This window comes from Parambassis ranga, chromosome 10, assembly GCF_900634625.1.
Source record: "Parambassis ranga chromosome 10, fParRan2.1, whole genome shotgun sequence".
Classification (NCBI taxonomy): Eukaryota; Metazoa; Chordata; class Actinopteri; family Ambassidae; genus Parambassis; species Parambassis ranga.
Window position 1 is genome coordinate 11001373 of NC_041031.1, and position 22454 is coordinate 11023826.

General features: G+C 42.1%; 1 protein-coding gene across 1 annotated transcript in view; it reads right to left on the reverse strand.

The window, feature by feature from the left end:
* The window catches only part of LOC114442927 (A disintegrin and metalloproteinase with thrombospondin motifs 2-like), an 82006-nt gene that overhangs the window by 41352 nt on the left and 18200 nt on the right, over positions 1-22454 (reverse strand). The window contains exon 3 of the mRNA XM_028416801.1: positions 2499-2676. Within this exon, the coding sequence (XP_028272602.1) occupies positions 2499-2676 (178 nt within the window). The remainder of the gene's footprint in view (positions 1-2498; positions 2677-22454) is intronic.

Sequence of the window (22454 nt, forward strand, 5' to 3'; positions counted from 1 at the left end):
CTTAGGACATTGATTCACACCTCCTCAGCTTATGGTGTAAGAAACCGATCAATCTCGCTCCTTCTTCATCTCTCTTTCCCTTCTTCTTGAGCTCCTCTATTACCTTTCTAAATATAACTTCCTTCCCTCTGTCTTTAGCCAGGAAATGAGTCCAACATTCAATAACTGGCTGTGAATTAAGCAAGCCTGGCAAAGGAGATCTTCAGAAATGATTGATTGATTATTAATTAATTTGCTAATGCCCGTGATTGATCTACGGGGGGGTGATTGTCTGTGAAAGAGAATATGAGGGAATTAAAAGGCAAAGGGATTTTTGGAGTGCGTATCCATAATGTGCCATCTATATGTCCATGTGGCTCTAATATTACAGCTATCTGATATAACAACTGGAAGGTAAATCTTATGTTTACATAATGTTGTGGTCTAGAAAAGCTAAGACAAAAAGATAAAAAGTAAAAAAAGGAGAAGACAAAGGAAGAGAGATCCACATCAAATGCTGCTGGGAGCATTGCATGCCGACTCGTCTGTCTGTGTGTCTGTCTGTCTGTGTGTCTGTCTGCTTAGCCTTGAAAATCCCAGCACTCAAAGCCAGACAACCACAGAACTCATGCCCACGCCATACATGCACGCACACAGACGCATGCACGCACACATACACACACACAGTGGCCTGTTCTATCCTACGCTATTGATCTGCACCCCACTCTTCATTAGAAAGAAAGATTCAAAGGCAACAAGGAGCAGTGAGACACTTTGTGTGTGTGTGTGTGTGTGTACACGCAGCAAGCACGTGTGTGTCCAGAGGTGTAAATGTATGATCAAGGGAGTTGTGTAAGCAGTGTTTAGTTATTTCCTGCATATATGTATGTGTGTGTGTGTGTTTATGTAAAGTTCCCCCCTCCTCTGTAAGTGTGTGTGTGTGTGTGTGTGTGTGTGTGTGTGTGTTGGTGTGCACTCATGCTCATATGTATGTGCATGTACTACAGGTATCGGTAACAGTGGGAGCAGATCTGTGTTACTCTGAAGCAGTCTGTCCTCTCTGGGTGTTCCTATGGAAACTCTCTCACTCTGTATATTATTACACATTCTTGAGTCAACTGCTCAGAATAGGAAGACACAGATCTCATCTCTTCCAATGTGCTCATTATAAGGTGCTGCCACTCACACCTGTACAAAATGGAAGCCTTGGGTGTTTGAGAAAATTTTTGCTTTGGGTGATTAGTTGGGATCTTGCACTGGTCGAGGTCAATTGATTTACCTGTAGGCATTGGATCAATCAGAGCAAATGGACAGGCACTTTCAATGACACAAGCCTGAGGCATGTATTTCAGTAATATTTTTCTTCAGAAGCCATTTGCTTTAAACATTGAATGCATAGTTTATAGTTTTAAGTTTTATGAGAATTTAAAATAAAATCCTACAAACCTTAATGTATACTGTGAGTAAGTTTGTATTTTTGCAGCAGGTATCAGGGAAAGAGTCACACCCTTCTCTTTAGTGCTCCTCCAGAAGCCTCACCTTCAGAATCATAGACATGCATTGCCAGGGCAACAACGCTGACAGGACCAGGGCACCAGCTACACACAGCTGTGTTTTTTTTTTAGTCTGTTAAAACCTAGACGGCTCCATCTACATTGTAACTCATTGTTCTGTGTGAAATGTGACGTTTTAAAGCCAGCAGCTGAAACCGACAGCCATCGCTGTATCTGTCTGATTAAGGCACACACTGGAACAGTATTATGCCAGTTTCATTTATTGTGGATGGACAATGGCAAGCAAAGACACTGCAGCATGACCTCTATGTGACCAGGGCTAGCGGTAGCCTACTTAAAATCAGCCATTGCTAAATGGAGCAAAATGGTGCTGACTATAACCTGCCTCATTCGCCTAAGCTACAAAGCTACAGTCATTGGTTAAACAGCCGCAACTCAACACTGTCTCATGCATGGGCAGCTGGTTGTGCGGATCAGCCATTAACACTTACCAAAATAATGCCCCTTCATGTCGTTTCAGTTCATTGATGTCATTTGTAGAAAAGTGAGGCAATATATGCACAGAAGATTTTGCCAGCTGTTGATTGTTGAGGCAGTATTTAATTGTATAAGGACACAAAGTGCTGACTTACCCATCATACACATGTGTCTGTCTCCATATGTAACTCCTTGCTTACTGGGAATTTAGTACAGTGACAGGAGGATGCATCTGAGTGTGTGTAGGTGTAATCTTTTTGACAGCAGGATAAGCTCACACTGTGACTCACTGTCTATGCATACAGTAGTTTGATAATGATTATATAACAAGAGGTGTGTGTGTGTCTGTGTGTGTGTGTTTGTGTGAAGTAAGAATGGTTTATGATGTAGGTTTTAAATTTCGGGTGTTATTGGAAAATTTCCATCTTCTATGTGGACGGTTAAAGTCAAAATGGAGAGCTGGAGTGTGCATGGAGAGCTTCCAGTGAAGGGTGTGTAAAAGTGGAGAGCAGCACAGTGAGGACTAACCTCTGGAGTGGTAGTCTGCTGCTGCGCTGCTGATGGGCACTTTCTTAATGGCTGAGGAGCGATAGACGATGTGTGTCCTTCCTCCTCCTCCCTCCTTCTCTTCCTCTTCTATCACTCCATCACCCCTCTCCACCGGCTCAATAAAAAACTCCTCTTGCTCTGTCCTGATCACGCCAGCCTGAAAGAGAAACATTAATTGGATAACATGAATATGCATAGGTGAACTCTGACATAATAACGTGTCAGTCCTGCCTCCAATATTCTATGCCTCCTCTCACTCCTTTCTCATTTAATCCTTTAACTCCCTGACAGTTTATTGAGAGAAACAGCCCCCCGCTTTAAAGAATTGGTGGGTTTGGGGCATGCTGGGAAAAAAGAGAAGAGATAAAGAGAGCAGCGATCCCTCCTGGGGCCCTGCAGAGGTCCAGAGTGACACATGGCACCTAGAACGGCCGGCACAAGAGCAGGAGATGAAAGTGTCCCACTCCCATTCTCCACTAACACATCCTGTCAGGTAATTCCCCATGTCCACATCTCACACACACACACACACACACGCATAGAGCGAAAACACATCAGCTGTGCACAAATGCAAACTCACAGGAAGTGCGTGAGGAAGGAAGGGAGGAAGAAGAGACGAAGCGGGCATACAGAACACAGACATGCAAAACAGTAGTTGCGTGCACATACACTAGGAAAACAAGCACTGGGAAAATTGCCCGTCACTCTCTCTTATTCCATCTGTCTGTTTAAGACAACTGGTAATTACCAAGGCAACGGACTGCTGTAGAGAAAAGCCAAGGGGGAGAACACACATAGAGGATGGAAAAGCTTCTGAGAGGAAGAAAGCGAAGAGAGGAGGGTGATAAAAGAAGAGAAAAGAAAAAACATTGATATGATCAGCACTTGCTCATCTGCTCTTCTCTCTGCTGTGACAGGAGGAGGAAGAAATGATGAGCAAAGTTGAAAAGTGAGCTGATGATACAAACAATATGCAATACAGTATGTTGGAGAAGAATGTGTGATGGGAAGCTGTATGTGTACTGCTCAGAGATGCAGGGAAAGCCAGAAATTCTACATCTGTGTAAACTGCATGTATCATATATCTAAATATGGCAGCCATGACAGCCAGAACATTCATATACTGTGGCCTCTAGGCTTATTTCTTAAACGGAGACATATGCACCTGAGAGCAGCTATTTAACTTAACATAAATTAAGAATAATAATAATAATAATAAAAAAACAAATATGCTGTCTGCCTAGCACCACAGGTGAGTCAGAGAGTAACTGTAGAAATGACAGAAATGACTGTCGTCTTGCACACGACCAGACCTGTTGTGGTTTTCACCTCTTTATTTCTCTTTCTCTAACTGATCTCTTGATCAGAGTTCAGTTAGAGATCAATCAGAAATGTGCTGATATTTATGGCATATATAGTGTGAGACAGGGACACAGTATCACAGTTTGATACAAAAGATAGTACATTAACTATCTTTAATTAACCAACATCATTTGTAAAATGTGTAGAAAATTACAAACAATCATTTGTCTCTCTATTGACCTTTTTTATTCAGGAACTAGTCTCTCATGGAGTGCACTTCTCTATAATGGAGCAAAACTCTTAATAAATGTAGATGTATTGGACAGTGCACTCTTCATTAATATCACTAGAACGTTTTTATTGTTAACTGTATGCAAAATGTCTGTTTACAGTGCAATTTCTTTCAATGTAATTTTGTGCATTTTCTACTGATACAATTTGTAAGGTATATTGTTTTCTAAGTGCTGCGGCACTTGCTCTAAAGACTTCGTGTGAGAATGAGAAAACATTACACTACACTGTTTCCTTATCATTCCAGGGACACACAGTATAAAGAGCAGCCGTGAAAGAAGTCCTTTCATTGGCTACTCTAACCATAATGTCACCTTCAGTACACTCAGCCTAAACACATCTGTGTCTCTGCTTTTGAGGATGCAAGTATACATACTCCTCATTGACTTCTCTGAAGAGTTCTAAAGGAAATACAGAATAAGAACTCTGGTGGCTAAGAAAGGCCGGTTTAAAATATAAGCGGCCCCTCACATGTCAAAATAGGTGCGTCTCTCCTTCTCCCTGACACTCTGAGGGCTTCGGGCCCAGAAGGATGTCTGCAAACCACTGACCAATCCCCCCCTACCCCCACCACTCTTCTCTCTTTTCTCTCTCTTTTCATCCCTCTATTTTCCCCGAGCCATGGTGCGGCATTCTGATCGGACCTGATGGATCTGCGATGGTGCATGCATTCCTGCTGCAGAATACCAAGCAGTAGGGAGAGGAAGAGCTGTGTCAAAGAAAAAAAGATGACATATGGGACTGGGAGACATGGTTGGATCGATCAGAGGCAGCATGCTGAGGGCTAGAGGGTTACAGAGAGTGGAGGGAGAGAAGAAGCTTAAAGTGGACACGTCTTTGAAAAAAAGTGACATGAATAAAGCATCAAAGCGTCAGCACACATTTCCATAGTGGGAAGCGTTGTCTTCATCTACTCTGAAGCAGGAGCAGCTAGTCAAGAGGATTACAGAGATCCTTGCTCAAACACCGTGTCCAGTACAAGTGAGCGAAATGCATACTACAATCACACACACAGGCTCATCCAGCGACAGCAGAAACAAAAATCAACAATCACAGCACACAGTTCATCTTTAGAGAGCTGCCCACTGTCACCAATGCTATGAATTGCTATGAAAACAACAACAACAACAACAACAACTGGAGAGAAAAATGCAAGAGCAGCAGAAACTTAAATTAAATCACTTCTGTCTATTTTTGTTGTTACATTTTGACAAACCCTCGCGCTGGAAAGTCCTGCTGCTTTGCCAATTAGCACTTCCCGTTCACACAGAATTCACCTGGTTTTCTTTAACACAAAACAAAACAACACAACTAAAAAAAACACAGCTTTTATTTATTCTCAACAATTCCATAGAATCGTAGGCTTGAATGACTTCTAGCGCTGACATGTTTTTTACCAAGCAGTGGTTAATGTGCCGCTGTGATTTTTTTTTTCGTCCCCCCTATTTCCTCTGTAATTGGTGTAGTTTTAGCATTATGGCTCTATAACTGCTGGTGTCTGTTTGGGGGATCGTGTCTTATTACACTAAATTCATTGTGCTCCTTTGGGTGATGAGCCTGAAGATGTTTTATTAGGTTTGACGTGTTAAAATGTAGCTTATTAACTTCCCTCTCCTCAAGAGACTCTTAAATCCAACACAATCGCTCTCTGCATTTTATCAGCTGAGACCTTTTATGATCTATATTGTAGATCATACACAGAAGGTTGTGTGTAGAGATTATAAATATTCATGTTTCTGAGTTTGTGTCTCACAAGATGATGCATACTGACCACAACAAGTGACCCTGTATACTGTACATAACACTATGATGTCTGCATGAACGCTGAAGATTCCAATATATTTTAATAATAAAATATTAACAACACATTAAGGATACAATAGTTTCTGTAACTAGTAGCCAGTACTCATGGGTGAGGGACACCCAGAAGGTTTTTAATTACCTGGATTGCTTATCCTAAAGGGAGTTTACACAATTTAAAATCAAATCAGTAATATTTAATTACAGTGCTATGAAATGGGCAGCAGCCACAGTTTGATGTGTGGCACTAGATTGGACAATTTCTTACCAGTTATTTAATGAATGTGTGAGTCCTGCTTGTTTGTTAATGAGTTATAAATGTGTGAAAAATAGAACGTCACATTCACACAATTCATTCATCTTAAAAGGTTAAAGGAAAATGATATTAGCACATTCTGGCCCACATATTCACATCTGGCTCAAATAATACACCTATTTATGTTCACAACTCAACATCCATATGTGTATAATTACTCTCATGGACATTGAGATGATGACACTAACCACAACCCTCTCTCTGAGTCCTGAAGCCGCATCTGCAGGCTCCAAATCTGGAGCCTAAACAGTGAGTATTGAGTTACATCTGGAGGATCCTCTGTGTTTGAAACCACGCTGAGCTCTATTTGAAGATCTGAAAGGAGTAACCTGAGTCCAGGGTAAGTGTCCTGAGGGGCACGTGAGACACAAGAGCAGCAGAAGAGCAGTGTCGGAGTGGAAGAGCGGATGTTGTGTTAAGGATCAAAGTCACACCCGGTCGGGACCTTTCAGCTCAGTCCAGCTCAGGCAGTGTGTGTATGTGTGCGTTTGATCTGGTGTCACTATGTGTGGTTGTGTGTGTTTGATCTGATTCATAACCCTGCTACTGCTGGCTAACTTCACACGCACATGCATCCACAGGCAACCAGGGCAGACACAGTCACACAAACACACATCCACGCACAAATATAGCTTTGATAGTGACTCACTCATACTGTGTTCATTCATCCTTTGAGTCATGCAAGAATCAACCTCGTACAATAGTACGGCTGATTTGAAAAATTAGACACACTTCACAGAGAGAGAGATTAAGAGGACACGTCAGCATGAGTATTATTAGCGTTTTATTTAATCACATTAACAGCAAATTACACCTTTGTGTTCTAAGGAAGCCGAGCCAAGTTTAGTGTTTGGATTATGAATATGGCTCAGGCAAAAATGTAGATTTAAATGAAATTCATGAGGGAGGCATAAAGCGAAGCTATTTAAAACATTCTGCGCAGCTAAATATATAAGACATGTACGACCCCTGGCAAACCTTTCCTCTCTGCTGCGCACAGGAGGAAAGGCAAAGAAGAGGCAGAGTTACAAAACTCCAATTAAGGTTAGGTACTAACACAGATTCATTAAGTAAATTACAACTATTTGCTTAATATTGTGAGGAGCGTGTTGATTGCTCAATTATGTAAATAAGGGGAAGGATAAGAGGATGAGGAGGATGAATGCAGTGCAGCAAACAACATTTATCACAAGTAAACACGTGAAGGGGAGGGAGGCCTTGTTGTACTTTCTGAAACCTCTCTACTGTGTCCTCTGTCAGACACACACACACACTGATGGGCTGTGTGTGTGTGTGTGTGGGGTATAAGCCAGATGCCAGCGTGATTTAAGCCATAGAGGACTTAACATTGCAGCCTCATCCCTGTCACCCTGCTCAGCTCATTACATAGAGTGGTCTATAAAAATGGTCACTCACAAAGACTGTGAGCTCACACCTACACAACCTCACATACATGCACACACGGCAGCTTTGTCCCAGTCACCCTATATTATTATTGTTTTTTTTTTGTTCCATTCCTGCGCCTCATTTGCAAATGGTTCATCTTTGACCTACATTTTTGACAACAGTATGCCAAAGTGCACACAAACACACACAGACACACACACACTGGGTCATTTCAGGTTTTATCTTAGGCAGTTCACTAAAAAAAGGCAAATTGTAAAAATGCAGCATTGAAAAGAAGACAGGAGTAAACAGGAAAACCTGCACAGCTCCACCTCTTATCTCCAGGCACATCATAAGTCCTTTTAATATTTGCACTCTTCCTTCATTTCCTTCTCTCTCCTCGCTGCCATGCTGTCTTTTCTTCTTTTCCATCTCTGTTGTTGCAACATCCTTTGTTTTCTTACAGTTCCATTAGCATCCTACTTTACTCCACCTCTTTCCATTTCTCACAATACTGAGTGGCCGAAGAATTCTAAATGTGTGAGAGTGAAGACAGACGCAGGTGTCGGAAAAATAAAAGAGGCGGAAACAGACTCTGGATGGCACAGGCCTAAGAATAACTACTAAAGCCAAACCTGGTTAGCCTGACAGCACGATGTGGAAATTCTGGGTTTAGGATGAGCGCACTGACACAGACAGAAACACAGTTGCTGACAGTCTGGCAGAGAGACTGAGAGACAGAGCACCAGCCAGACAGACAGTTTGGGCTGCCTCAGAATCCTGTTCTCGCTTTCTTTCTCTCCATCTCTTCCAATTCCTGTTGTTATTCATCAGGACAGAAGCTCCCTCCCTCTGTTTTCCATCCAAACAGAGATTATGAATCAGCAGAACAAGAAAAGGAGAAGGAAAAGCAGAGACAAGAGTTAGCAGGAGAAATATGTGGTACTCAGAAGAGGTGATGGTGACAGTAAGATGTACGCAAAAACCACAATCTGTGAGTGACTTGAAAAATGAAAGAGGACATTTGAGAGAGTTGAGAGTGGTTAAAGGAAAAAATGAAATAAATTTAAAGTCATTGAAGAGACAGTAAGAAAAAAATGTAGGAATTCAAGTGTAATTTTCTCCGTAATGTGCTCAGCACAGAATAATCCCAACCTTTCATTCTGCTTTTCAGCTGCCTTACCAGCCAAATGTTCTTGGCCTGCCCAACACCAAGAAATCAGGACAACAGTGGGGAACGCTTACAGGATCCAGTTATTATCCACACTCTCTTACAGTGGAGCTCAGATAAACATTTCAAAAGAGGATGTCAGTTTTGTTGCAGGGGACACAGGAGACTTAATAAAAGTAAGCTCGTCCAACGCTATAGGAAGCTATGAGAGATCTGCAACAGACTCAATAATGTGGAAATGCCATTAAAGGGAATCTCAGAACTCCAAACAAACCCTGGGGCATTGTACCAAAGGAAGTCTCCCAGGAAAAGTGTGCCTACAGGGCTCAGTGTTTGTTTACATCTTGGAAATTCTAATTATATCCAGTGTGAAATAGGATTGAAACACATTTAGTCACCTGATCAGACTTCCACACTACAGCAGCAAGGTCTGTATGATTCAGATTCCAGAGGGTGTGTGGTCTGCAACAGTGTTCAGGTAGGTTGAATCTGTCAGAGATACTTTACAGCATTTTCCATTTTGGTTTTACACAGCAGAGCTCTTGTGATAGTCATCAATCATTCAACTGACTGATTAGCATCTATTAGCATGATGTTAACATGTTATAGGTGAAACTGAAAAATAGAATAAGTGGACTTTTGTCAATATGTGTGGTATAAAACATGACTTTAAAACATAACTTCAGCAGGACATTGGTCCGTAGTCCAGTTTTGACATTCATATACCCACACCTACTCATTGCATGTTTATATACATGATTGTAAACACTAAAATGTGTTAGAAACACAAAAACTATACAATTAATTGTGCAGTTATGTGATCTGTAAGCGACAACACTGACAGACATTTTAATAGACTGAAGGTTAATCTTTACAGATCTTTAGCCTTTGTAGGCTCCCTGCACTCATGCCAGCACACTGTCTATCTCAAACACTCACACACACATGCACAAAGCACCAGCCAAGCACCCATCAATCCTTCTTACTGGCCCAGCCCTACCATCGATCAGTGTGTGTGTGTGTGCATTTTGGAGCGTTCACATTTGTGTGTGTGGTCTTCCAGATTGATAAATGACCCGGATTAGTGGCGACTGACCGCTCTATGATTGCAATCTAAGTGCAGCGGAACAGCTGTTCTCAGAGCAGTGTTGTCTAGAGCAGTCTGTGATTAATACAACAGCACTTTAATGAATTACAAATCAACCACAGGCCTGGGATCTGCTCGCCAGAAACTATTACACCACCTAAACATTTGGAGGAGATCAGTGGGAAAACACCACAGTTTGTGTTACACAAAACACAACAAAATCAAGAATCTCTTTGGATTTTTTGGGGGCATTTTCAGATCTTGTTTGGATGAGCTGACAGTTTGTGGAAATGTGAACAAATGATGTTCATCTGTATGAACAAGACCCAATGCTGAAACACAATGACCTGCTTCTTTCCATTCTTTCCACTTTCAGGGAACCCCTCTGTCTATCTTCTTTTGCCTGACCCCCCCCCCCCCCCCCCCCCCCCACACACACACACACACACACACACACTGTGGCACATCCACACACAGATCAACACTCAGGCCCACACCCATCCTCAACCTTATCTCTACTCTATCTCTCTATCTCCACATCTATTGGGTATACCTGTAACCTAGCAACAGAGCAGAATAAAGACCCGCCCCTACCTGCTTGCTGCGCTGACTGCTGGGTCTAACAGCCAATCAAAATGTATCAGTGCTGCAACAAGAGCCAATCGAATGTTAGCTTTAACTGGGAGTTGCTCCTCGTTCTCCACCCTTTTGACCCCACATGCTCGCAAACATCAAGCACAAGTAATGCATGCTTGCACACAAACACTGCCTCACACAGATTGTAATACACACACACACACACACAAGCCCAAGTCTACTGAGACCTACAGAGATCACAGCATTGGGCTGACTTGCCTGTTGATTTCATAACAAGCAATCCTTCATCAGCACACTGAGAAGCGCTAACACGTGACTGAGGCCGATTTCTGCAACAACTGGAAAAACTACACTTTTGTGATTGTGACATATAAACTGCCAAAATGGCACGTCATGCCTGGTGAAATATACTTCAGAACAGGCAGTCTCTGTACGATCGGGTCAGGCTGTACCATCAGGGGATATTTCTTCTGACATCACACACTAATCAAAAAACTGTCCTCAGTGCTCTGAGCACCTCTTGATTTATTTGTCCCTGATCTCAGTGATGAAAATGTGTATTGGTATAAGTGCATGTGGCCTCCTGCAGCACTATTGTGCTTCAAAAAAAAATCAACATGTGCCTGCACATAGCTACTTGTGTTGCTATGTGGCTTATTACCAAGACATACTGCACTGAAATACTCCTTTATTCTCCCCTTAACTCTTCCGTATAGTGCTCTGTCATATTGACGCTCTCATGCTGCGTCTTGGTTGAATCGAAAAATGTCCTTTTTAGTTACACAATCAATACCTAGATACATTGCACTTAAAAACCAACGGACAAAAGCCACATTCAAAACTGTCACAAATTCATATTTACAAATCAGTAAAGTCTCACACATGGGTGGAATAGCTGACTGACTGAGCGGGCAGAAAACCAGAATCCCAAAAGAGTCTCAGAGACTCAGTGTGAAGTGCCAGATGTTAGGATTTATCATGGTAAGGTGAACAAACACAAACTGCCTACACACCTACTTTAACATGAAATCATGATTTCAGTGGAATCTGTTTAGGTCACATGCAAACGATCTGAGATAATGGGACCAAAAGCCCATACTGATGATACTATAGAAGCTTTTAGTGTCATTTAAGAGTCGTCTTTCCCAGAATGTCTTCCTTACTCAGAGTTGCATGACATAACCAAAGCAAACACTGCAGGTTTAAAACAAACCAAACTGATTTTAAGTGCTGTAGCCGTTCTCTGAACTAGAAAATTAGGCTTCTGCTGAGCTCAGACAGGAGGCAGAAGCAGCACAAAGTGGTGTAATATGCCTTTATAAGTAGCCTGGCTGTGCAAACCTGTGATAATTCTGCTTCTCGGCTGATTTTTATCACACACACAAAAAACAACTCCATAAATGAAGCCTTTTGTGAGTTCTTGGAGATCAACTGTTTATGTTTTTTCATGGTACAAGTCGGCAAGAGACCACACACCAAAACTATCACAGGTATTCTGTCTGAACAGCATGGCATCAGAAGGAAGCAGACAGTGATATGTGGCACTTTTTTTTTAAACCTCTTCTTAGCTAGATTTTAGGTAAGACACAAGTCTTTTTTAGGTCAGGTACAACATTTGGATGAGAACAGAATGTTTTTGTAAACTTGGTGTTTGAAGTGAACATATACTATATAAAATGCACACTTTATTTCTTTTATACTGTCAGCACATCTTCTTTTCTTGTCCTTCCTTCCTTCCTCAGACTTCTTTCCTGCTCTTTTCCACTGCAGTGGTTGGTGAATGGGGAGGCAGCATGTAACGAAGACGATGCACCTTTAAATTCTCTCATTGTGTCAACAGCTCTGATAGTACCGGCTTCTCAGAAGAGTGATTTAAACAGGAAAATTGTGACAATTAGTCAGCCTCTCTTTGGATAGACAAAGCAAGAGACTGTAGATGAGAGATGTCCTGGTCCTCACAAATCTATATAACTACTTTTGACTTTGACATGGGCTTGATCACCACATCCACAAATACAATAAATTCACTGGGAAAGAAAAATGTTCAGCAGAAATCAGAGCAGCAAACCTCCCTGTCCTATGAAAGACATGTGAAAAAAGCACACAAGGCCTCCAAGTAGCATCCCAAGAATTCCAGGTATGCAATACCTTTGACTGAACAGCATGTGTATGTGCAGTTAGTAGTGTGCTAATGAGGTGAGGTTGTTGAGTTAAAGTCAACTAGACACTTGAGAAAAGACAAGTGTGTGTGTTTTTGTTTTTTATTTTGGTTTGACATGTCAACAGAAAAGCAGATTAATCATAAAGATAATGATAAATATGTAATGCTTCCAACACAAGGGGAAAATTCACACATGCATGCAGAGAATGAACTCCACCCACTCCATCCCACTACTTGGTGCTGTTGCTGCATCTGTCTGCACTTCCATTGCTGCACAGGCGTTGGAGTTTGAGAATAATAGTGCCAGATTTATAATTTAGCCAAGTTGTAATACTTATATTTTCTTTAAAACAATGAAAAGCCTGATCTACCAGCGCAAGATCATCAGGTATACTGAGGGAAACCAAAGACAGGACAGGTCAGCTGTGCTTGTTAAAGGAGAACACATTGAAATGAAACACAAGATAAAGTCAATCAGGCAGTGCAAGGAAACCATATGTTTAACTCTAAACTCTTAATGAAAGTATAATGCTACTCAAAGTCATTTCATGAAATGACATTTTAGGCCTATATGGTGTGAATGCTGCCAGCAGAGGGCAACACTGTGGCACTCCAGGTCCTTAGGAACTCAGTGGGCAGCGAGGTCTGCGAGCTCTGTCTGGTGGGCAGAACAGAGAGAGGAAGACAGAGACGACGAGGGGAAGAGGCAGAATGTGTGTGGGAGAGAAAAAAACACTAAACAGAAGGTGAGGCGAGACAACTGACTGGGGGGGCCATAAGACTGAGATGTACTCAGAAGTCAGTGTGTGTGTGTGTGATTTTGTGCGCAAACATGAGGCTTATGTATAAGATCTTGCATAAGCGCAGGTGTCAGCAGGTGCATGCAGGTGCATGTTGGCACTAATACAGTGCATTGGCATCTGTGTGTGTATGTGTGTGTGTGTGTGTGCACATGCATGAATGTGCATTTGTGTGCCTACAATGCTGCTCCCTCATTACCTTGTATCCCCAGTCCTGCACTAATGAGGAGCCTCTCCGTCACTGTGGTAATCAAGGTCAAGCCTAGGCCAACACACAGCAACAGACACACAGACATCTGCACACTTTGCAGAACCACAGTTTGCACGAAAATGTGTGTTAGCACAGCTAGAATTAGCAGCATATTTACAATAAGTAAGCTTACTTTGTGTGGGTTTATTCAAAAAAAGAACAAGAAGATGGGTGGAGCTGTGCAGCATCCCAGAGGATACTAATAATTTCAAAAGAATGATGTGGGTGTGATGTTATGTCCCCCCTGTCTCCACCTCCTCCTTTTTCTGAAGACAGTCAGAACATGAACACACACACACAGGTAAATTCAAGCAGGAAAGGAGGAATAGACAAAGCAGCAGGATGAAAGAAAAGAAGGGATAAAACAAAGTGGAGGGGGGGGGGGGTTGATATAGTGGGGAATGGGGTGTGGTGCGGTGGTGGTGGTGGTGGGGGGTTGGGGGGGGTAATTAAAACAAAAGAGCAAGACTTAGCTCTTTAGTCTCATCCCTCAAGACCAGCCTGACACTGCTACAGCTAGCTAATGTCATAGCAACAGGGAGAAGGAAAGTCTAATGGGTGCAGCACAGAGAAGGGGAGTAAAGGTACAGGCGAGGAGGAGGAGGAGGTAAGGGAGGAGGAAAGTCGGTGACAGAAGGCAAGTAAAAAAGAAAGAGGTGAGATTGAGACTGCAGAGTCAAGGACAGAAACATTGGGCTAGGAGTGATGGGAATGTTTTAAGCATGGAGGAAAGGAATGAAGCAGGAGGGAAAGGAGGGGACAGAGAGTGAGAGGACTGGCAAAGAGCCATAAAGGCCATGCTGTCCTCTTCTCCCTCTCCATCTCAATTCCCCACTCCCTCCCTCCACTGTGCAGCTCTACCTGTGTTTACCATTGTTTCTATATCTAATTGTCCCCTCTGAATAATTCACCAGATTATCAATAATTTAGCTTTAATTAGCTAAGACACACCAGACAGACTTGCACCTCACTTTAACATGGACGGAGCAAACTTCAAACACAAGCAGAATTGATATTAACAGGATTACATGCCAGAAATTCAAAATCATCAATACATCATGAAAACTACCCTCAAACAAGCAAGTGTGTGTGTGTGTGTTGCTGTGACAGCAATTTTTAGAGCAACAAAAGCTGATATTGTCGTTGCTCTGCACCCGCTTGGAAGTACAGTAAGTATACATCTCCAGGTCAGAGGAGGACTCATCATCATGGTAGCCATGGAAATAATAAAGAAGACTATTGTAGAATGATTCCCATGAGTTTTTTTTTAAACCTAAACATCATGGTTTCCTGAAACTATGACCAAGTATGGCTGTAAAATCAGGCTAACGTAGACCCAGTGAGTTCCCTGTCATCTGATCAGCCATGGTTGTTGTCATCATTAACACAGAATGGAGGAAACTATCAAGCTGTGTGGAACAGACAATCAAACCATCTGAGAAGTGTGAGAAATTAGACTCAGCACCACTCACTCCTGCTGCTTGTTTCCTTTTATATGTGCACTTACACTAACACCATCACAACAAAGTCACCTGTTGTCACTGCAGACGAGCAGCGGAGGGATTCCAAATTAGCTGTAGTGTAGGACTAGTGTAGATGATTAACTTGGATCAACATCACATAATAGCAACTCCAATACAAAATGCGGAGGGCAAACACACATACTAAACTGCATGGAGCCCAAATGTGAGACAACATTGGCACAGTCGCCAAACTATGTTTCTACAGCTGCCAAAAAACAAGGGAGTGGCTCTTTTTCCAAAACATCACCATGACTGATGGGTCCTCATTCAACAGAATATTAAATAGGACACAGAAATAATAGTAATAGGATAGTGGTTGGGCTCCATGTGTCACAGATCAATTGACTTTCAAACTGAAGTATAATGGTTAAACAACTTTTACAGACGTCACAGCATTTGTGACACATTAGCAACTGTTAACTGTTAATATTAGAGCCACTATAATAGATTCCTACCTGTACTAAAGTGTATGTGCACAAGCGTGTGTGTGTGTGTGTGTGTGTGTGTGCTCAGTTCAAATAGTGTACACCAGTAAGATCTGCCTCGGGATCGATTGGACTCAGACTGTGCATGAGTTGACAGGCTGGGCTTGTTCTTTTGATTGATCCAACCTCTGTGTTATGTGGGTGTCTACAAGTGCAATGTGTGTGCACAAACGACACAGAGGAGGTTTATAAAATGATTCAAATATCTTTTGTTAGAATTCTCTGACCTGATGTGGATGGAGGCAGCCATTCAACTGAAACAACTAAAAGCAAGATGACATGGTATGATCTGTAGGACGATGACAAAATTAAACAGGTAACACGCCTGAAGACACTGACGTCTTTGAAAACTGTTACAATTGACTATTTTTCATAATATGTGTAAACAGCTGCAGTTTCCCACATGCAATCTTTGCAATCACACCAGCACATGGACAAGAGGAGGAAACTAAAGTTTGGAGAAACAAAAGAGGGAGAGGATAAAGCAGAGAAGCAGAAGCAGCAGGTTAGCACTAATGGTCAATGACATGTTAGCGCTGTGGCTAGGCTTAGCACAGGCGTCTGAAGTGCTGAAATATTTACATGGCCTACCAAAGGAGAGGCTCATTCACTTCAAATCAGCTGGAGCAGAGGGAGAGAGAGAGAGCCGGACCACTTTTCTACCTCTTCACTGCACTGAGGTAACAGCACATGCAGTTCAAATGGATGGTACCACATGAATAATGTGCATGTGTGACTTTTTGTTTTACTTATTTATTTTTGGCCCAGCGTGTTGGACCTTTGCTTCAGTTTGTTTACAGGGAAAGGTTTAAAGATGAGAAAGTGCAGCTACAAGCTTATTTGTCACTTTTGGCTTTTTGTAGTGTCTCACACTCTTTCTCTGTAGCTCAATGCTGTGCACACACACAGACACACAGGGCTTCATTTGCTGTTGGACAGGACTCTTAATCTTGCCTCCAAGTAGGAACAAGTTGTTCTTTGCATCTCTCTCACACACTCAGTCCTTCCATAACTCTCCTCTTATATGACGTGGGTGTGGGATACAGAGGATGACTGACAAGTCCTGCTCAACTTTGATTTCAACATTTCAAGTAAGCCTGCCCCTACCCATACTGATCTGTGTGTGTGTGTGTGGCTGCGCCCGTGTGCATGTGTGTGGCTGCGCCCGTGTGCATGTGTGTGTGTGTGTGTGAGCTTGTGTGGGTGTGTGAAAGTGAACCATCCAAACTCCTCAGTGAGTTTTTTTTTTTTTTGAGCACTTGTCAGCTTCAAAGACAGGGGTCAAACCAACAGGCACCTGACACAAGCTAACTTCACTTACTGCTGCCATGACAACAGAAAACAAACACAAAATGAAACATACTGTATTTTCATAATGACAGTCCAGTGTCTCTCACCCATCCTTTCTCTTTCTCTCTTTCTCTCAGACTGGACAGATGACTAGAGCCAATGATGCAGGAAGAGCCTCAGAAATCTGTCACTTGTCTTCTTCCCTGAGAAATATTCACTCTGGCTCTGTCTCTCTCTTTAGTGATGTTTTAGTTTCACCCTTGCTGAAAAATGACTGAACTTCTTCACCTTTTTTCCTCTCATTTTCTCTTTTGGAGGCTGAAGTGGACATGCCTGGAAGCAAAGTTCCTACTGAGAAAAGCCTGACAGCTCCAGTTGAATATTTAACCACTGAACGGACAGACAGACAGACACGCCTGTGCGCAGCCACGCTGCACACATGGCCATACACAGACATGCACAAACACCTGTGAGTCAACGTCAAGTGTAAAATTTGATAGTGTTGATGGCACACAGAGGCGCATGTCCCTCCAGGAGGAGCTCCTGCGTCTTGCCTAAGTGACAGGTTCTGCGGCAGAACCCACAGGCCCTAGTGCTGCGGTTCCTGATGGCACTGCTAATGACAGGTTATGTTTTCAGGCGAAGCTGCATGAGGTTGTCCATTATCCTTCTCCCTACTGGCCTCTTTCACTCCTTCCCTCCGACTCCCCCCGTCTCCATCACTCCCCCCCACCTCCTCCTCCTCCTGTTCTTTCTCTCACTTTTCTTTTTAATTACCTGATGTCTCCTCTTCTGGCCCAGACGCCAATAGAGATGTGAGCAGCACCGCCTGCACTGAACTGTCTGTGTACATCTGATCTCTGATCTTTCCTCCGTCTGACTGAGTGTATGTGTGTGTGTGTGTGTTTCCCTAAGTGTGCCTATTATGTGAGCAGCTAGACACAACCCGTCTGTACTTTCTGTCTATGAATATAATGCTTTTTTTTTCTCCAAGCATTTATACAACACGGAGTGTTTTCTTTTTTAATCCAGATCAAAAATCAACATTTAAACAACAGGGTGTTAGGATTGAATGAGACATTATAAAATCATCATGATATATCAACCTGCTCTTGCATATGTGAATATATGACATGTCAGAAATGCTGCTTTTGAAGATAGATTGTGTGACAGCAACGTGACAAGGTTCGCCCGTACTGACGGCTCCTTGTGGACCACACATTGGATCCAATTTCTCCCAAGATTCATTGCGTGCGGTGGCGTCTTTTTATGGCAGACTGTAAATGTTGCTAGGCAACAGGAGCATCACTTCATGATGCAAATATTAAATCTTTCATTGGCCAGACATTTTTAAAAACTTCGCTCTCATCTTTGTGGCAAACACAAGCCATGCCTCTGTGGCCTTCAAAGAATGTGTTTCCCTTTTTGACATATTGTCATATTTACATTTACTGTTATTTTCATAAAAAGATTAACCTTCTGGACTATAAAGCAAAGAGCAAAAATATCTCAATTCCCAACATCACAACCAAACCTACTGATAGTGTCAGGCTGCGCCCTCATCAGTCTGATCATTGTGGTTCAGACACATGAGCTTAGCTTGAAGTCTGAAAAGATACATTACAGTGTGAGCTTACAAACCTCCCAAGAATCCAACTGCTTCGAAAGGTAATGAGTCTCCTGCATGCACAAACAACTAAGTCCTAAAAGTTTGAAGCTGTTAAATGTTAAGAGGGATCAACTCAGCTCTTTGAAAACTTCCTGTATATCAAACTTATGGACTCTTTAATGACATCACAACAAAAAACAGAATACAGCAGGGTTTAAGTGAAAAGATAAGGAAGAGACAAATGACAATGAAAACAACAGAGTTTGAAAGATTTTGGAAGATGACCATCAACTAACTAACTTGAATAGATTAAGCCCTCAGGACAGAACTTAACACAGACGGGATTCAGACAAAGTGACACAACGCCCGAACAGATTTTGGCCCTCTCTCAGTCCTTTCACTCCACTTTTAAAATCACAAGAAGGCTGTGTGTGTGTGTTTGTTTGCGATGCACTTTTCCTTTCTACATGTCTATGGGTTTTGTACTCTGTCCGGTTTCCTGTGACTGATCTCTCGGGGATGTCCCTTCTTTCTCCTGATGCCAAACTCAGGTTTCCCATCTGCGACACGCAAAAGGACAGAGATGGCTTGTTGCACTTCAAACACATCTGAGAGGCCCCTGGCAGCCTTGGCGCTGCAGCAGAGGCGACTGGATACTGAGACAGGAAGATACCTGCCAGTAGGTTCATCTGTGTGTGTGTGTGTTTGGCAGTGACTAAGAGCTCCCATTCCTCTTGTCTTTGCTGGCATGAAAAAGGCTACATAAGATAGAATTTACATTGTAGCTTGTAAAAGATAGTGAGCATCAAACATTTACCTGTTTATTGTGACCATAGTGTCTACGATAAATGCTGTTTACAACAATAAGTGGGTCTCACTTATAGGTGGGAACTGAAGGAGGAAAAGACATGACAAGCTCAAAATGGTTTAAGACATGATGTTTTCTTCTAATTATAATCGTGTTGGATCACTCTGTGTGTTTGTGCAGTCTTTTTAAGGAGAAATAAAACAAGCCAATCAACCAAATAGTTTAAAAATATCAAACATAACATTGTATTTTAGGCTAATAACAGATATCAGGGATCTTTGCTTAAGAAGTAATTGAAGCAAAAGCAAAGGCTTCATAAATCACCAATCAATCGACAACTTGATGGACTGAATAAAAGCAGGTCTTGCAGCGGGACACTTTTTCCAAATCGTATATCCCTGAGAACATGCCACATGGAGGTCGTTTTCAACAAGTTTCAACAGGAAAAATAAACCCAGAGAAGGGGAAGTGATAAAATCAGATCTTGAGCTCCAAAGGGAGCATTTGAAAATGAAACTATTAAACCTTCTGACAAAGTCAACACACTCCATGTTTACAGTGTGGAGGTTAGATACGATCCTCTGAGGTCTGCAAGCTTTGGAAGCAGATCTATCTAGCCTTGTTTTTTAAACATTCTAAGTGTGTACTGTGCAGCGATGAACGACACCGAGGGACAGCCAAACTACACTTCTCAGTGTGAGAACTGTTAACTTGAAAGTCAGCCATAAAATAAGCGAACTGTGGCAGAATAGAAGGGAAAACTACAACCGTGGGTTCGGCAGCACACATACAGTTCGACAAAATATGTGCAAAGCAAATGTGTAAAATAAACAGTGCTTTAAAAGATCACAATGTAAATGTAAAGCTGGCCTCAGACCTCGGGCTATAGATCACACTTAAAATGACAAGGCGCTGCATTCAGGGCCTGAACTTGATACAGTACAATGACTGACAGCTGCACTGATCGAAACGGAGAGCATGTGATTATCAAGAACATGAAGGAAAATGAGAGCGACAGCCTGAATGAAAGACTGAATGAGATGAGAGAATAAAACACTCCATTAATGGCAGCATAATACACACTACAGCTAATTAATGATCAAGAATGGATTAATTGAAAATATAACAAAAAAGCTTTTGATTCTTCTGGATGGGGAATTTGAACTTTATATTTGATCATACAGCAAACTGTGTAATAGCTGCTAATTAACCATACACATTAGAAGAAGTGACATAAAATTTATCATTTTGCTATATTACTTACTGCCTTTTTGTTCACAATACAAAAATATGGCTACCATATGAAAGGCATGTCACCTAACATACATAAGACCTGACCAGTTTGGGGTGTTTGACATCACTCTCACCTGTGCACCTGTACTTTCAGACCTCACAATCACTGCCTGTGTGGACCAGCAGAGCCTCTACATAATATCATGATATTTTGATATAAGGTTATTTGCTATACTGGTATACTGGTGTTCTCTGGACATGACATCAAGGCAGCAATCAATGAACAGGAAAAAGAATGACTACTGTTCAATGTGACACAGCCTTGTATACTGTACTTACTGTATTTGCACAAACACAAACATTTAACCGACCAAGCACACACAAACACATGAGTGCAATAGAGGTCAACTCTCCTTTATGGTAGAAACCTTGCAGAAGGCCACCCACTCAATGACAGCCATAACAACTCAGCACAGCAGGCAGGGCACGAGAGAGAATGGCACAGCGTGCAGAGCAGAAGAATCTGCTTCTGAACAGCATCACATCAACTATCAGCAAGAACCGTGTGCAATCTGTGTGGAAGAGATGCTTCACAAAGTGTCAAGGAAAGCACAGTGGTAATGCTATTGATATTTCTGTGAGCTATAAGGTTACAGGGGGACGGCTTTCAAATGAAGCCGGCTTTATTTGAAAAGACTATTTAGACACAGAGAACAGCAACATACCTACAAAAGTGGTTTTAACAGTTACCGTGTGAAGGATTTTGAATGTTACACATGAAAGTGTGGAGTCACACAAACCAAAATATTCAGTACATCAATAAAACATCAGTACAGGCGCTCTTTAACCACTCCCTGTTGCCATGGTAACACAGGGGTCAGTTGGTCAGGGATATGTGCGGTTTTTGCATTTTAGGTATTTCAGCCATTCATGTCTCTCTCTATCACACACACACACACACACAGACTGCATATAGGCATTTATCCAACATTCAGCATGACCTCCTTCATTAGCCATCGAATCAGCCTAATAACTCCTGTACAGGCCTGGGAGCAGGAACGATGGTGGGAAAACTGCCACATTCCCTCATACTTATTTAACCCTCGCTGGGTCGGGATGGAGACTGGAGAGACAGAACAGGATCAGGCCTCGGGGGCATGATGTAGGCCTAGATTGTGTAGACACGGACTGAGATCAAAAATAAGAAAGGAACTCTTGACCTCAATGAAACTCAGAGTGTACAAAGAGGCAAATGGTCATAGCATACACAGGGACTGATACATGTAATGTAAACACAAGAACAAACATAGTTGATAGGCTTGATTTCACGTTGTTAAGCCTGGAGTATGGTTCAATAGCTGCTCCATAGTTCACTGTAGAGTCAATGTATCCCAGCTGTCCAGCCTGTTTCACCATCTACTTACTGGCAGCCCCTTTTCCATTTCAGCCAAAACTAACTGTATTTAAACATGAGCAAACCATCCATGATATCACCCTATGTTTCCTTACTTCTACCTTCAAACGTGGCCAATGACGTGGAGCGTGCATTGAAAAAGTGATCACTATAAAACCACTGCCTCATGTGGCCATTCATGAAACTGCAGTTTTTTTCCCCACTGCTTTATTGTTGAACATCTTGCTGGTGATCATGCAATATACTGTCTTGCTACTAGTGTTAAAGTTGAATGTGCACAGCCATACTTGATTGTTCCACTTAATAGTAGTTAAAACAGAGTGTCAAAAGATTCGCTTGAAAAGTGGTATGAGTTATGTAGATATATAGATCTAGATGATAGATTCAAACATACCACCTGCTCAGCTCAGAG